Source organism: Chionomys nivalis, chromosome 18, assembly GCF_950005125.1.
Source record: "Chionomys nivalis chromosome 18, mChiNiv1.1, whole genome shotgun sequence".
Lineage (NCBI taxonomy): Eukaryota > Metazoa > Chordata > Mammalia > Rodentia > Cricetidae > Chionomys > Chionomys nivalis.
Window position 1 is genome coordinate 7,283,884 of NC_080103.1, and position 17,434 is coordinate 7,301,317.

The 17,434-nt window shown below is 42.2% G+C and overlaps 1 protein-coding gene across 2 annotated transcripts; it reads right to left on the bottom strand.

Moving 5' to 3' along the window:
- Nucleotides 1-247: 247 nt before the first annotated feature.
- Kplce (KPRP N-terminal and LCE C-terminal like protein) lies at nt 248-1,114 on the bottom strand. 2 transcript variants are annotated; one of them, XM_057792902.1, is made up of 3 exons: nt 1,001-1,114; nt 406-928; nt 248-369 (listed from the first exon to the last, which is right to left on the bottom strand). In XM_057792902.1, the coding sequence occupies exons 1-3, from the start codon at nt 1,112-1,114 to the stop codon at nt 248-250; spliced, it is 759 nt and encodes a 252-aa protein (XP_057648885.1). The 2 variants fall into 2 exon arrangements, with proteins under 2 accessions (XP_057648885.1, XP_057648884.1); XM_057792901.1 differs by having other exon boundaries at nt 248-928.
- Nucleotides 1,115-17,434: the final 16,320 nt, after the last annotated feature.

Sequence of the window (17,434 nt, forward strand, 5' to 3'; positions counted from 1 at the left end):
CAGAGGAGGAACACGAGGGTCTGCACTGGGAAACATGAACACCGAGCAAAGAAGTCAACAGGAGCCAACGTGCTTGCATTCGGAGCTTTATTCATGCCAGAGTTTGGGGGTTACGCTAACTCTGGCAGGATGCCTTGATGAAGGGGTCAAGTAAGGAGGGCCAAGGGAGCTGATGGAGGCTGAGGATGGGTGGGTTCAGAAGACATAGCAGGAGGTGAATTTTGGAAGCAGAGCTGTCCCTTTGTACTTAACAGCAGCAATCATCCCCACTGTCACAACATGCAGGACCTCGGGACCTCATGGGAATAATTCCCAAACAGCAGCACCCAGAGCCACAGCCGCAACCTCCGCAGCCTCCAGAGCCGCAGCCTCCAGAGCCGCAACCTCCAGAGCCGCAGCCTCCACAGCCTCCAGAGCTACAGCATCCAGAAGCCTCACAGCAGCTGGAAGATCCGGTGTTCCATCCTTGGGGCCGCTGGACCCAGCGTCTCAGAGGACTCACCCCAAAGGTCCGGGGAGCCAAACAGCAGTAGCTCATGGAACAGGGAGCAGAGCATGGGTCAGGGGCACCTCCCTGAGAACCTGAGCCACCTGAAGAAGCCTGAGCGTAGAAGGTCTGGCTAGGCGCTGGATACTGGACATAATACGTCTGAGTCTGGCAGGGAGCTGGGCATTTGACACAGGTCGTTTGGCATGGGGCTGGGCACTTCACATAGGTTGTCTGACATGGGGCTGGGCACTTCACATATGTCTGGCAGGGAGGTGGACATTTCACGTATGTCTGGCAGGGAGCTGGGCACTTCACGTAGGTTCTGGTCTGGCATGGAACTTGATATTTCACGTAAGTTTGAGTGGGAACCGGAGCTGAGTATCTCACGACGGTTTGAGGCTGACAAAGAGCAGGTCCCGGAGCATAAACAGTTTGGACCTGGCCTAAAACTTGGCCTGAAGCCTGGCCTGAAGCCGGACCTGAAACAGAGCCTGAAGCCTGGCCTGAAACAGATCCTGAAACCTGGCCTTTCCCAAAGGCACCGCTGCCACCTTGCCCGGCTCCAAGTCCCGAACCCTTCACACAAGATGGAAGGAACTGCGGCTGCTTCTGCTGGTCACACATCCTCCTGCAGTTTTGAAAATTCTGAAAAGAAAAGATTCATCAAAACCGCAAGAGTAGAAAGATTTCCAGAAAATTGTTCAGGGCATTCTCCCGAGAGGGTGATCTGAAAAAGGTCTCTTTGAGGGGTTAGCACCCAGAGCCTGCCGGTCCATCAGTAAGGTTGGTGCAGCGTCAAGGATTCTAGGCTCACTTCTTTCACCTTTAACTGGCTGTGTGATTTCAAACTAATCACCATTCACCCCCGAGGCTGCTGTACACTAGGAACTAGAGGGCTTGAAACAGCAACCCTATTTCTTTCAAACTCTCCACGTTTCCCCTCTTTTCTTCCGTGTCTGCGTTGTGGATCAGTCTTGCATAACTCTTCATCCAGTCTACCCTCCGTCACTACTTCTGTTCATAGTAGCATCCCTCCTTATCCCTTCTGATCCAGGAAGTCCTCAGGGAGGGAATAGATATTTGTGCCTGGGCTAATCTGACTCTTAAACTGAACCTGGCAGAGCAAAACTCAGACTCAATATTTAGTGTCTAGCACCTGTCATTGGAGCACTTGCATATTGGTTCACTTCATTAGTAATGGGAACTGAGAAGAGAAGGCACAAACGCCCCCAGAGGAACCCAGTTCTCTGAAATCTCTGCCCAGGTAGAACTGGAGCTCCCCTCTCCAGCCAGAGTTAGCTTCCCACCATTAATGGCATCCTGCTTCTTCGTAGGTGTCCTCAGTGTCTAGTCCTGGCTCATTCTTTACCCCACAGCACTCCACTGCAACTCCACCTTGATTCTATTTCTTGCCAAGTCCCTCTCTCAGGGAGCAAGACTTACCTTTCTTCCTGGCAGGAACAACACTAGAAGTCAAGGCTCTGAGAACTGGCATCTGGTGAGACTTTTTATAGGGTGGCAATGAAGCAATTTGATGCCATTTAAATGAAGCACCCGAGGCACGAGGACAAGGGCTGGTGTCGCATTGGTGAGATTCCACCCCAGTATGTCTGGCTGTTCAGTCAGAGGCAGAGCATGTCTGTACTTGACACTGAATTTTCCTAAATACGAGATAAATGGCCACGTTCTTCATGAAACAAGTGTCTTTCTTTTCCTAGAAGCCATGAGTCATTCCTGTGCAATCTCACCCTACGGTAGGGTCGCTCAATAGAGACTCTCAATATTTTATACACGGGGCCAAAAGCTAATCTATGTCCTTCCAACCTGACATTTACATTTCTTCTGGGGACTTTGGTGGTGGTTTCTCTTGGTCTATGTTACTTGGGAAAGACTTTGCCATGGTAGGCTCTGATTCAGAATGATGAAAGGTCGCCAAGAACTTATTTATTCCATGAACCATAGGTTGTTCTAGGTTAGTTTGGGAACTAGATGGGTGCTGTAAGATCTCAAACTCCAGGGTTCAGGTCTGTATTGGCTCATCTCAGCTTCTTCCGTTCCCAGGGCCTGTCTTCAACTTATTTTCCTGGGCCTCTCTTCCAGGAATAGATTCCAGGAATCTAGGCTTGAAGGAATTCCAGCCACATGAACATGAGTGATGATAATGATAACATCTATCATTTGGTTGAATGTGCCAAAAAGTTCATGAGACAGATGCATGCCACAGAGCCTGAAGTTGATAAGGGGGGTTACGAAGCATCCAAAACGAGTAAGTGGGCAAGACAGAATTCAAGTGCAGTCGATCTGCTGTCGCAGGCGTGATCTTTATCACTGCCAGACAGTTTCTTTCATGACTGAATTATCTTTGAATTCCAGCCACATTTCCCTTTCTCAGTACAGTAGATGTAGAAAGAAAGAGTCTTTGCCATAACTCTGTGGGGTAGGCTATAGAGGAAAATAAGAGCCAGGGGTCCAGATGTCTCACCATAGTCACCATTATCAGTGGACAACAGAGCATCATCAGTATCTAGACCCTTAACCCATGACCTTCTCACTGAGCCCTGAAAGAAGTGGGTGATGTCTGCTACGGGGAGGCAATCAAGCCTGTGCCTGGAATTGATTTCAAATGCCACTTCCTCAGATCAACCTGTCAAGGCTTCCCAAGGTCACTGTGGCCTCTCAGGTGGAAGGTGGTTCCAAATTGGCTCCAGACAGATCCCCGGTTCCCAAGGATCTATTATCCAGAATCCATGAACTCTTTCGTAAAGAAAATCAAAGTGCCACTAGGTCACTGGCCCTGCCACACCCCACTTGGGTTGTACAAAGTCTTCTCCTGAACAATGTGGAGGAAACAAGAGGAGAGTGTCCAGGCTCTTCTCAGCTTCTCCTGTCCCCAGGTAGGCTTGCCATACTATGTATCATCCCTGTGAAACCCACTGTCTGTCAGGGGGAAGGAACAGTAAAGGGGGATATTGGCCCAGGACAGTATAATCCTCAGCTGTTTCCTACGCCTGATGTTTCATGGAAAGAGGAAAGTAATGGTATCTTGGGATGAGGTGGGGGTGTCAAGCTTTTCACGTAAATAACTTGTCATTTGGTCTTTGCAATAATGGCTCAAATAGAAGAGGACATGAATAGACAGCTGTGAAAAATCACTAACTAAAATTAAGACAGCCACAATTTAAGACCGGGCATGAAATACCTCAGAGTCTATTTTTTTCTCCTCGACATGCTGCCTCTGATTGGCGTCCACATGATTCAGTTGTGCAGCCCTCTACATTGTATGTAATGCCAGAGTCCAGCTCCAACAGGGGTCCTGAACGTAGGGCGGAGGTGTGGAGTTGGCAAGAATGAAGACACTGACCACCAGCTGTCATTCAAGCGAGTGGCCCTGACTAGCTCAAGCCGTCTTTATATATGCAAGTTCTAAAGCAATCAAGCACTAGCGGTTTCAATCCACTTCTCTCTAATCCGGATCTAAGAATCTTGACATTTACCCATTTGCCCATTTTTGGATTCTTTTCCTCTTCCCCCTCCCTTATTGTCATTAATTAACCTTTACCCCACGTGTAAGCATGAATTGGCCTTTACCTCATTCTAAGGCTGAATTTTATATTGCAAGCCAAATGATTATATCTAACCAGGCTGCAGCAGACATGTAATTACACAAATGAAAGATATTCAAGCCCTAGAGTTAGTCTTTAGCAGTATGGTGCTTTTACATTTTTGCAGTCAGTAGAGGGTATGATACCATACCTAGAATAATAGTTTCCAGTGCAGGTCTTAGTAATTTCTAAGTGGTCTACATATTGCTTTTATGTGAGCAGCAGTTTTACTATATGGTCCTGTTCTTTTACGTTCTCAGAATGGTAATGATTGATACCTAACTCTTAACTGTTGGGTCCAAGTTTCTATTCTTCCTAGAATTTTCAATATATACTTTTACTTCCAAGGAACTGGGATTTTAACTGAAAAATGTCTAACCATTCATGCCCTGGCCCCAGAGAGATATCTGACCTTTCATTCCCTTTATCTTTTTCTTATATGTTTCCACAGGTTTTTAATAACATTTCTTAAGAAACCATCTCCTAAATTCTTGGAATGTAGTTGCTTCTTACAGTTAAGTAAGCAAGAATCAGTAACCTTAGTGACTTCCTCCTGCTTACTCGGGGAACTGTAAAGGCAGCCAGGGTCAGCTTGGGGAAACTGGTTTCTGTGTTCTAAGAACAAAATGGAGGAGCCATTATCAATAAACTGTGAAGAGTGTTTAGTTTAATTCCCCTGTAGAAATTGTAGAAATATTAACCAAGACTCATCCAAGTGCTCTTGTTCCCAGAAAATGCAGTCACAGTCATGACTGACGAAACAAAAGCCAGGAGGGCCTGAAGCACGCGTGCTCCCTGGGAACAGCCCTGGGGTTCCCAGTATCATTTCCACAGGTCCTTGCCAATTGGGTGGGAATCTCCAAAGGCTTTGCCATGAAGAGCTCCATTTGCAAAACCTTGTTTAGGAGTATACAGCATGGCTTCTGTAGCCTGGGGTAGTACTATTCCCAGCATTGACAATGACTTAGAAGGCCACAAATTTCAGAACATGGCCACAACAGGACAGACACGTTTCAGGACACAGATGATGAGAACTGGCCTCTTGTCCTACAATTCTTTGGCACCTCTGCCTGTTCTAAGAGGTGATTGTAAGAGTCTTTTCCACACACAAAATGTATGTTCCCACAGCCTACTTGCCCACGGAGTTATTTGCACTAGTTTGAGATTTTCAGGAGTTGGTAAATATGGCTGATCATCATATCTCATCTTAGGACCTGGGAAATATTAATGAAATAAATGAAGTGAATGGGTGAGTGGGTAAGTATTTGTTACAATGAGAGCACAGACCAGATTAATTTCCCTCTTCCTGTGGTTAAAGTGATCCTGCTCTGCCGTTAGCCAATCCTGGTGTCCCATGCCAGCTGTGAGCTCTGATTGGATCACTTCCTGCTCTGTGGGGTGAGGTTCTCACTAATGGTTTTGACATCTTCAAGTAACACCAACATCATTGTTGAGAGATCCTGTATCCATGTGCCATGTGGAACAGAGGGTGGCTGGGCTCCACCCACTTTGTAGGCTGGAAGGCAGAGCTGGAGGAGTCAGAAGACAGGTACCAGTGTCAAGATGAGTCATGGGAAGATCCCAACAAGTTTCCAGAGCCTCCGCCCATTTATCCCTTTGGCAGTTCCTAGGATCACGGACTTGTGGGCTTATGCAATAACAGTCCAGTGAACTCACATGAGAATAAGTAGAGAAAATCATCTCTGAGATGGAGGGGGCCGAAAACAGGTCATCAGATCTGGCCTTTGGTCCTGTTCTATGTAGAAAGTCCTAGTGGGTTTTAAAATTGCGTTGGAATCTCTTGGTTAGCATGATTCATAATTTCCCAGCTGAGTAGTCAGGAACTACTAATATGAATATTAGATTATCAGTTTGTCTCCTTAAAGCACCAGCATCTACAAATCCTCACTATCCAGACAGTGTTCCTGAGCCTGGAGCAGGTGGGCATCACGAGGAATAATGATGCTTTGTATGACTAGCATCTCAGAAAGGGACTGCCACAGCACCCCTTGGCCCTCACCCTTCCTCACTCTACATGTTACCCTGGAAACTGCAGAACCAGAGTTTCCAATACTGTCCTGTAAGTCATTCGTGCCAGGGCTGCTGGTGAGGGCACATCCTCTGCCATCACAGCTACTTAGCAAGTTCTATGGTTACAGAAGAATGTGAGTGGCATTGCCCTGTCCCTGATGGTTCCCGATCTCCAAATAAGCCTAAGACTGCTTTTGCTCCATCCTTTCATAATAAACCCACTGTGATGGACCTTTTTATTTCCAGTAGTTAGAGTGATCTGTTCACATGGTGAGACACTGACCTCCTGAAGCACCTCTACTGTATAGGCAATACAGAGCACACTCCGGCCAGGAAAAAGATAAACACATTTGACAAGCGAAGGAAATAAACGTGTAGCTTCAACTGGTGGCAAATGGAGGAGCAAAGGGAGCAACAATAAGCCAGGCTTATTCCAGTGGTTTTCTAGGAAAGATCAGGCAAGCCACTGGGTACCCATCTCGGTTCTCATCGTCCCGAGTGAATTCTTTTGAGGTTCCTGCATGACTACAAGGCATAGGCAGGTCTTCAAGCTCAGATCTAGCATAGCCAACGCTTCTGCCTCTAGAGAGATGGTATGAGTCACTCCTCTCAACACTGTGACAAAATTCCTGAACAAAGCAACATATGGAAGGAAAGGTTAATGCTGCCCTTTGCGAGCGAGAGGCGTGGCAGCAGAACAAGGCAGCTGGTCACATGGTGTCTGCAGTGAGGAAGCAGAGAGAAATGAATGCTGCTCCTCATATATTTTTATTTAAATCTGGGATACCAGCCTTGATGGTGCTGGCCACGTTCTGAGCAGGTCATTGTCCCTTAGTTAAACCTTCCTGTAAACACCTCATGGACACACAGAGGTGTTTCCATGGTTGGTCAGGTTGATGATGAAGAGTAACTCAGAGTACAAAAGTTGCAGCACTCCTTGGCCAAGATCTCCTTACAGTTGGGGGGCAGGGGCAGGGCAACACTTCCACAGATCTCAGATCTGACCAGCAGATGACTATCAATAGACCTGTTTGAAAACTGCCTGGATCACAATAGTACTTTAGCCCTTAGGGGCGAAACACAAATAATGGGAGATGCTGTCAAGACCTAGAAGTTTCCCATTTGCTTCCCAGCAGGGCATGGGCTGCTCTATTAAGTTTTTGTTTTATGGCACATATTAATTGTACAAAGTAAAGAATTTTATTGTGAAATATTCGTGTGATATAGCTTGATCATGTTCACCCCTTGGCTACTCTTTCTTAGCTCTGTCTGCTTTCTACTTCCTTTCTATGTTCCTGACAAGTCCTTTCCACCTGCTAGAGTCTGGGCAAACAGAAAACATGGTTCAAGCCTTTGTGGGATCAGCTTCCCTCCCTTAACATGCTGCGTTGCATGGATCTGCAACTCCATTTTCCTGAAAACAACACGGTCTCACTCTTCTTCATGGCTGAGGGAAATCCCATTGTGTGTGCATGCCGCATTTCCTTTATCTGTTCATCCTCTTGTGGCCCATAGACTGATTCTGTAACTTTGCTTGGGTGGACAGTGCAGTGGTAAACATGGGTGTGAGGGTGTCTCCATGGCAAGCTGACTGATTCTTTGGGGGTACATGCCCGGGGTAGCATGTCAAGTCAAATGATAGTTTTCTTTCTAGTGTTGGAGAAACTTCCATACTAATTTCTATGGTGGCTAGCAATTTACATTCCCATCAATAGTGAATAAAAGGATTTTCCCCTGCTGCATTACTGTAGTTATAGAGTTTAATTATTTTTATTAATTAATTTATTATTATTTAAACATTATAGAATTTAATCTGTCTGTCAGTTTGCTTTCTTTATGATAGCCATACTGACTGGGATGACTGAACAAAAATTACTGTAACTCTCAATTTATTTTCCAGACGGAAAACTAGATGACAGAATGTTTTTGGTCATTTACACTCAATTGGGAAAGTATCTGCTTGGTTCCATGGCCTATTTATTATTTGGATTATTTGCTCTTTTGTTTTCAACTTTTTATATTCTTTCTATAGTCTAGATATTAATTATCAATTTTGAAGATCACTTCAAGGCCAGCAAGTTGGCTCAGTGTAAAAACACTTTCTGTACATACCTGATGAGTTCAATACCTAGAGTCCACAGGGAAAAGAACGACCATGTACTACATACCTGATGGGTTCAATACCCAGAGCTCAACAGGGAAAGGAATGACCAGACTCCCACGGCTCTTCTCTGACTTCCAGGCAAGGGCATGTGCGTGCATACACACATTAACAATAAATAAACTAATTAACTTAAAACAAATAAATTCCCTTGGAATTCTAGTTGGCCCTTATTAGTTGTTTTCAAAAATATTGAAAAATTTTAGATTTTTCTATAAACATATTAAAAATTAATTAATGATTAGCAGGCTAATTTTTATGGTGTCCCAGCAAAATGATGTCTATGTTTCTACCAAGGAAGAAGTTAGAATTTAGATAAAAGAATAAATGTGATATAAATTTCAGATTGGAACTTGATGGCAAACATAACTATTGCAAATTGTGTAATTTACAGAGTTTTTCAACAGTCTGATGAATATACAGAATGACTTAAGCAAAAGGAATACAAACCCAAACACACAGATGGTGGTCAGGGCTGAGAAGAAATCATTGCATGATTGATTACTCAGTTGGTTGTGGTCTACAACAAGTCAGAGGAAAAGGCAAGTCAAACACCAGGCTGCAATTGTCCTTCTCCCTTTAAATCTTCAATTCTGAAGCTCAGTGTTTCTCATAGTTCAGAGAAGCAGTCAGGGCCCACATTGATGGTCACTGATGCTGCTGTTGCCTAGAAACCCTGGCTACCACCACTACCACAGCAGGTGTGGGTGATGGTGATGAAGAAATTATTGGAGCCTGTTGGTGCCTCAGGCAACAGCTGCCATCCACAAAGCTGAAGTAGATCCCAGAGATGAAGTCATAGTCATTCCCAAAACCAGAGCTGCAGCAGAAAAAGAGGTGGTTGGCATGGGGCTGGACATTTGGGGGACAAGTAGGGAGTGGTCTACTTGGGAGAGGTTGGCACTGCTTTAAAGTTAATGACATGACATCTTGGTGGGTTGGCTTGAATGACAACATAGAAATATACAGAGACTCATGTGCCTAAACTATATCTACCACTATGAAAGTTTTTACCGTTTAAAAATTCTTCTCTAGGCTATAGGGAAGTCATACCTAAAGTATGTGCATCTGTAGACACCTGTGAGACAAGGGACGCTCCTTTACTTTAGGGTCTCTAGATTCTTCTGTGGTTATTGGTGTCTTCTAGGTCACTGATAGGTGACTGTGTAACAATGAATCATTCTAATATAAATTAAGCCTGCCATTTCAAAGGCCAGGGTCTCAATGAACATTGTTGAAGCTTTCACCTTAGAGAGTTTGATGTTGTGTGTGATTTCATTGTCAGCCTCCTTTTTAAAGGACTTCTGATCAGCCCTTCGGGAAGAGCTTCTGACACCAGAATCTCAAGACTCCACAGGTTTAACTTCTAGAATGTATTCATTACCTGAATTTTACCCAAAGGCTCTGAAAGTTTCCCTGGAAAATCAATCCTGAAAGGCTGGTCCATGCTGTATCTTCATTTATTCTTGTAGAGAAAGCACCACCCATACATTTAGATCAATCTCGATCCTGTTCCTATGCATGATGAGAGATGGGCTTCATTCAAGATGCCCCAGACTTCAGAGCCTCTCTTTAAGACCCATCAGCCAGGCATGCAAGCTTTATCGTCTTGTCTGTATCTTCCTGTGTTACTCATGTTTGTGTCTTGTGAGTAGGAGTTCCAGAGTTTGTATGTTGAATGTTGCATATGGGATTCCGTCCTATCCAAGTAGCTTTTGAGGATAAGTCATTATCTTTAAGACTTCTGCCAAATCCAGGAGCTCCTGTGTCTCTGTGTCTGTTAATTTCACGTGGATGTCTCCCCCACATCCACTGCAACATTGAAAAGATAAGATTGTTGGGGCTAGAGAGACTGATCAGCAGTTAAGAACATTTGGTGCTCTTGCAGAGGACCTGACTTTGGTTCCTAGGACTCACATGGTAGTTCACAACCATCCTTAATTTTAATTCCAGGGGAGAAATTCTCTTTTTAACCTTTGTGAGCACCAGGCACAGACATGGTACACAATTTAAAAAAAAACAAAAAACGTTGTTTAATGAAAAGGGTGTTTTTTCCCTCAAACGGTGTACCCAAGAATGTTATGAGAAGATCTTTCCATTCAGAGGAGACTGCTTTCTTTCCTTTCACCTACTAAAGCACTTGAAGCAAGTAACCATGAATAATCATGATGTGGGTTCCTCTCATTTTTAGAAGAAATAGGTATCTCAAGAAAATTAGTTTTATATGCTATAACATTAGATTACATATATTATGTATAATTAAATAATTCATATTGCCACAAAGTACTTTTGGAAAATACCTACTATTTAAAATAGATGCCTGACAATGACAAAACTATTTGATAATTTTGAAGAAATGCTAATACATGAAGGCATTGATAATCACCAAGAAAGTGACTAAGACCTCATCTGACTCCTCTGTGAAGATAGAAATGACCTGGCTTTATAGTATCGTCTGTGATTATCAATTCAGGAAAAGAGCACAGGGTAGGGCGGCGGGTGTTGTTGGAAGAGCACAGCTTTCCACAAGCATAATCTGCAGGACAGTCTCCTGTTCTCCACTCTTTTCTAAGTCCATGTCCACGGTGCTCCTGATCAGCAAATTACCAGTCGTGGAGGACCACGGCAGCAAGCAACACAAGCAACAACCACATCCAAGCATTGAATGTTGATAAGTACTGTCTTTATTGTGTGAAAACTGAAGGAGGATTAGCCCGGATGAACGTGAAAATATTATTAATTCCTGAAAAGGAAGGTGCTAAAACACCGCACGTTTACGTTTGAACTGTAAATATACAAACATGTGCGGCAGTACAAACCACAACACCATTACAGTGGGGAGGATGTTTGCTTCTTCTGTTTTTCTTTTGTCAATGAATTTAATAAAAGAATACAGAGAGAGAGAGAGAGAGAAGAGAGAGAGAGAAAGAGAGAGGAGAGAGAGAGAGAGAGAGAGAGAGAGAGAGAGAGAGAGAGAGAGAGAGAGAGAGAGAGAGAACCTGAAGTTTGAGGAGCAAAAGGGAGATGGGTGAAAGATTGCAAGAGCCAGAGGACCAGGAAGGGACACCTACTGTCAGTATGCCAAGGAAACTTCCCTATAAAGACTCAACAATCCAGGCCCCACCCCTAGAAGAACTACAGGCAATGAATGGTTGGTGGGCGAGAAAGAACCAACCCTTCTCAAGAAATAGCCTCCTGATAGGTGAGAGAATCCCAAGATGTCAGCCACACAATACATACGAACAATACTAAGTGAGTTCAATAGGGTATGCTTATCAATTTTTCCTTTTTATTTATTATTTTTTTAAAAGAAAACAATCTGTTTTACATTATACATACCCATCCAAGTTCCCACTCCCTTCCCTCCTCCCTTTCCCTCCACGTACCCTTCTGTCACAGCCCCTCTCCTATACTGTAGGAGGCTGTTTCAGAGGATGTACCCACCATGGTCTTGACATCTTTGCTTATATTCTCATTCATCCCACTCTTCAACTGAACTTTGGGAGCTCAGTCCAGTGCTCTGATGCGGGTCTCTTTCTCTGTTTCCATCAGTTGCTGGATGAAGGTTCTATGGTGACATTTAAGATATTCATCAGTCTAACTACAGGGCAAGGCCAGTTCTGGCACCCTCTCCTATACTGCTTAGTGTCTTAGCTGGGGTCATCCTTGTGGATTCCTGGGAATTTCTCTAGAGCCAGATTTCTTGCTAACCCTATAATGGCTCCCTCAATCAAGGTATCTCTTTCCTTGCTCTCATCTCTGTCCTTCCTCCTTCTCAACTATCCAATTTCCTCAAGTTCTCCTCACCCCTCCCCTTCTCCCTTCCTCTTCCCCTTCCACCCTCCCTTCTCTCCCCACCCCCATGCTCCGAATTTGTCAGGCGATCTTGTCTATTTTGGCTTTCCAGGTGGATCTATATATGTTTTTCTTATGGTTCACTTTATTACTTAGCTTCTCTAGGATCATGAACTATAATCTCAATATCCTTTGTTTATAGCTAGTATCCAATTATAATGAGTACATACCATATTCATCTTTTTGGGTCTGGGTTACTTCACTCAGGATAGTATTTTCAGTATTTTCCAATTCCATCCATTTGCATGCAAAATTCAAGATGTCATTAGTTTTTACAGCTGAGTAGTATTCTAATGTGTAAATGTGCCACATTTTTTTATCCATTCTTTGGTTGAGGGGCATCTAGCTTATTTCCAGGTTCTGGTCATTAAAAAATAATGCTACTATGAACATAGTTGAACAAAAGCCTTTGTAGTATGATTGAACATCTTTTGGGTATCTGCCCAAGAATGGTATTGCTGGGTCCTGACGTAGGTTGATTCCCAGTTTTCTGTTGTACTGCCATACTGATTTCCAGAGTGGTTGTACAAGTTTGCATTCCTACCAGCAATGGAGGAGTGTTTCCCTTACTCCATATCTTCTCCAGCATAAGCTATCATTGGTGTTTTTGACCTTAGACTTTCTGACAGGTGTAAGATGGTATTTCAGAGTTGTTTTGATTTGCATTTCCCTGATGGCCAAGGATGTTGAACATTTCCTTAAGTATCTTCTGACCATTTGAGATTCTTCTATTGAGAATTCGCTGTTTAGTTCTGAATTCTGTCTTTTGATTGGGTTATTTAGAATTTTGATGTCTAATTTCTTGAGTTCCTTATATATTTTGGAGATCAGTCCTTTGTTTGATGTGAGGTTGGTGAAGATCTTTTCCATTCAGTGGGCTGCCTTTCCGTCTTATTGACTGAGTCCTTTTGCTTTACAGAAGCTTCTCAGTTTCAGGAGGTCCCATTTATTTATTGTTGCTCTCAGTGTCTGTGATACTGGGGTTATATTTAGGAAGTGGTCTCCTATGCCCATGCATTGAAGGCTGCTTCACATTTTCTCTTCTATCAGGTTCAGTGTTGGTCAGATTTATATTGAGGTCTTTAATCTATTTGAACTTGAGTTTTGTGCATGGAGATAGATATGGATCTATTTTTATTGTTCTAGAAGTTGATATCCAGTTATGCCAGCACCATTTGTTAATTATACTTTCTTTTTCATTGTATAATTTCTGCTTCTTTGCCAAAAGTCAGGTGTTCGTAGGTATGTGGATTAATATCTGGGTCTTCAATTCGATCCCATTGGTCAACCTTTCTATTTTTATGCCAATACTAAGCTGTTTTCAGTACTGTAGCTTTGTAGTAGAGCTTGATGTCAAGAATGGTGATCACTCCAAAAGTTCCTTTACTGTACAAGAATGTTTTGACTATCCCGGTTTTTGTTGTTGTTGCTTTTCCATATGAAGTTGATCTTGTATTCTGCCACATCACTGAAGGCATTTATCAGCTGTAGCAGTTCTCTGGTAAAGTTTTTGGGATTGCTTATATATACCGTCATATCATCTGCAAATAATGAAATTTAACTTCTTCCTTTCCAATTTGAATTCCCTTGTTCTCCTTTTGTTGTATTAGTTCTATAGTCAGAACTTGAAGAACTATGTTGAAGAGATATGAAGACAGTGGACAGCCTTGTCTTGTTGCTGATTTTAGTGGAATTGCTTGAACTTCTCTCCATTTAATTTGATGTTGGCTGTTGGCTTGCTGTATATTGATTTTTATTATATTTAGATATATCCTTTGTATCCCTGATTTCCAGGAATCTTTATCATGAAGATGTGTTGGATTTTGTTGAATGCTTTTTCAACATCTAATAAAATGATCTTTTTTTCCTTCACTTTATTTATATGATGGATTACATTGATAGATTTTCTTTATTTTTTAAACTTCTAGTTCGCAATTTTTTTATTTATGCCATAATTACACACCTGAAGCACTTTCAGCTAATACTTCAGTATCACATTATATACATATGAGGAAAATAACCTTCATGCAGTAACAGTCCAAAGAGTATGGGAAAAATAAAGTGTAATATTGAGTGTTATTTCTTTTTTTGTTTGTTTGTTTGTTTGGTTTTAAATTTACTTATTTATTTATTTATTAAAGATTTCTGATTCCTCCCCGCTACCGCCTCCCATTTCCCTCCTCCTCCCCCATCCAAGTCCCCCTCCCTCGTCAGCCCTAAGAGCAATCAGGGTTCTTTGCCCTGTGGAAAGTCCAAGGACCACCCACCTCAATCCAGGTCTAGTAAGGTAAGCATCCAAACTGCCTAGGCTCCAACAAAGCCAGTAAATGCAGTAGGATCAAAACCCAGTGCCATTGTTCTTGACTTCTCAGCAGTTCTCATTGTCCACTATGTTCAGCGAATCCAGTTTTATCCCATGTTTTTTCAGACGCAGGCCAGCTGGCCTTGATGAGTTCCAGATAGAAGATCCCCACTATCTCAGTAGGTGGGTGCAACCCTCATGGTCCTGAGTTCCTTGCTCCTGCTCTCTCTCCTTCTGCTTCTGATTTGGACCTTGAGATTTCAGTCCGGTGCTCCAATGTGGGTCTCTGTCTCTGTCTCCTTTGTTCGCCTGATGAAGGTTAATATTCAGGAGGATGCCTATATGTTTTTCTATGGGTTCACCTTCTTATTTAGCTTCTCTAGGATCACGAATTATAGGCTCAATGTCCTTTATTTATGGTTAGTAACCAAATATGAGTGAGTACATCCTATGTTCCTCTTTTTGGGTCTGGCTTAACTCACTCAGGATAGTGTTTTCAATTTCCGTCCATTTGCATGCAAACTAAAAGAAGTCATTGTTTTTTAATGCTGAGTAGTACTCTAATAGGTATATATTCCATATTTTCTTCATCCATTCTTCCATTGAAGGGCATCTAGGTTGTTTCCAGGTTCTGGCTATTACAAACAATGCTTGTAGTTTTGTTATGTATAGTTGAGCATATACTTTTGTTCTTTGATAGGGCATCTTTTGGGTATATTCCCAAGAGTGGTATTGCTGGGTCCAGGGGTAGGTTGATCCTGAATTTCCTGAGAAAACAACACACTGCTTTCCAAAGTGGTTGCACAATTTTGCATTCCCACCAGCAATGGATGAGTGTACCCCTTTCTCCACAACCTCTCCAGCAAAGGCTATCATTGGTGTTTTTGATTTTAGCCATTCTGACAGGTGTAAGATGGTATCTTAAAGTTGTCTTGATTTGCATTTCCCTGATCACTAAAGAAGTTGAGCATGACCTTAAGTGTCTTTTGGCCATTTGAACTTCTTCTGTTGAGAATTCTCTGTTCAGCTCAGTGCCCCATTTTATAATTGGGTTGATTAACCTTTTACGGTCTAGTTTCTTGAGTTCTTTATATATTTTGGAGATCAGACCTTTGTCAGTTGCAGGGTTGGTGAAGATCTTCTCCCAGTCAGTGGGTTGCCTTTCTGTCTTAGTGACAGTGTCCTTTGCTTTACAGAAGCTTCTCAGTCTCAGGAGGTCCCATTTATTCAATGATGCCCTTAATGTCTGTGCTCCTGGGGTTATGCGTAGAAAGTGGTCTCCTGTGCCCATGTGTTGTAGAGTACTTCCCACTTTCTCTTGTATCAGGTTCAGTGTGTTCAGACTGATATTGAGGTCTTCAATCCATTTGGACTTGAGTTTTGTGCATAGTGATAGATATGGATCTATTTTCATTCTTCTACAGGTTGACATAAAGTTTTGCCAGCACAATTTGTTGAAGATGCTCTCTTTTTTCCATTTTATACTTTTATCTCATTTATCAAAAATCAGGTGTTCATAGGTTTGTGGGCTAAGGTCCGGGTCTTCTATTCGATTCCATTGGTCAACGTCTCTGTTTTTATGCCAATACCAAGCTGCTTTCAATACTGTAGCTCTGTAATAGAGTTTGAAGTCAGGGATGGTAATGCCTTTAGTCGATCCTTTATTGTATAAGATTGTTTTGACTATCCTGGGTTTTTTGTTTTTCCATATAAAGTTGATTATTGTCTTCTCTAGATCTGTGAAGAATTTTGATGGGATTTTGATGGGGATTGCATTGAATCTATAGATTGCTTTTGGTAGAATTGCCATTTTTACTATCTTGATCCTCCCAATCCAAGAGCAAAGGAGATCCTTCCATTTTCTGGTGTCCTCTTCAATTTCTTTCTTCAAAGACTTAAAGTTTTTGTCAAATAGATCTTTTACTTCCTTGGTCAGAGTTACCCCAAGATACTTTATGCTATTTGTGGCTATTGTGAAAGGTGAAGCTTCTCTGATTTCCCTCTCTGCTTCCTTATCCTTAGTGTATAGGAAGGCAACTGATTTTTTGGAGTTGATCTTGTATCCTGCCACATTACTAAAGGTGTTTATCAGCTGTAGGAGTTCTTTGGTAGAGTTTTTGGGGTTGCTTATGTATACTATCATATCATCTGCAAATAACGAAAGCTTAACTTCTTCCTTTCCAATACGAATCCCCTTGATCCCTTTAGGTTGTCTTATTGCTATTGCTAGAACTTCAAGCACTATATTGAAGAGGTATGGAGAGAGTGGACAGCCTTGTCTTGTTCCTGATTTTAGTGGGATGGCTTTGAGTTTTTCTCCGTTTAATTTAATGTTAGCTGTCAGCTTGCTGTAAATAGCTTTTATTTTATTTAGGTATAACCCTTGTATCCCTAATCTCTCCAAGACCTTTATCATAAAGGGGAGTTGAATTTTGTCAAATGCTTTCACATCATCTAATGAAATGATCATATGGTTTTTTCTTTCAGTTTTTTATATGGTGGATTACATTGATAGATTTGCATATGTTGAACCAGCCCTGCATCTCTGGGATGAAGCCTACTTGATCATAATGGATAATTTTTCTAATGTGTTCTTGGATTCAGTTTGCCAGTATTTTATTAAGTATTTTTGCGTTGATGTACATGAGTGATATAGGCCTGTAGTTCTCTTTCTTGGCTGTGTCTATGTGTGGTTTTGGTATCAGGGTAACTGTAGCTTCATAAAAGGAATTTGGCAATGACTCTTCTGTTTCTATATTGTGAAATACATTAAGAAGTATAGGTATTAGCTCTTCTTGGAAGTTCTGGTAGAATTCTGCATTGAAACCATCTGGTCATGGGCTTTTTTTGGAAGGGAGATTTTTGATAACAGTTTCTAATTCTTCACGACTAACAGGTCTATTTAGATAGTTCACCTGGTCTTGGTTTAGGTTTGGTATATGGTACTTATCTGAAAAAATGTCCATTTCTTTTGCATTTTCAAGTTTTGTGTC

What these genes read in the sequence shown, in the direction of transcription:
- Kplce (XM_057792901.1), bottom strand. Translation starts at nt 1,114, where the DNA reads ATGTGTGACCAGCAGAAGCAGCCGCAGTTCCTTCCATCTTGTGTGAAG. An exon ending in AAGGCCAGGTTTCAGGATCT is followed by an intron (nt 929 to 1,000) that starts GTTTCAGGCCAG and finishes GTTTTAGGCCAG; the next exon opens with GTCCAAACTGTTTATGCTCC.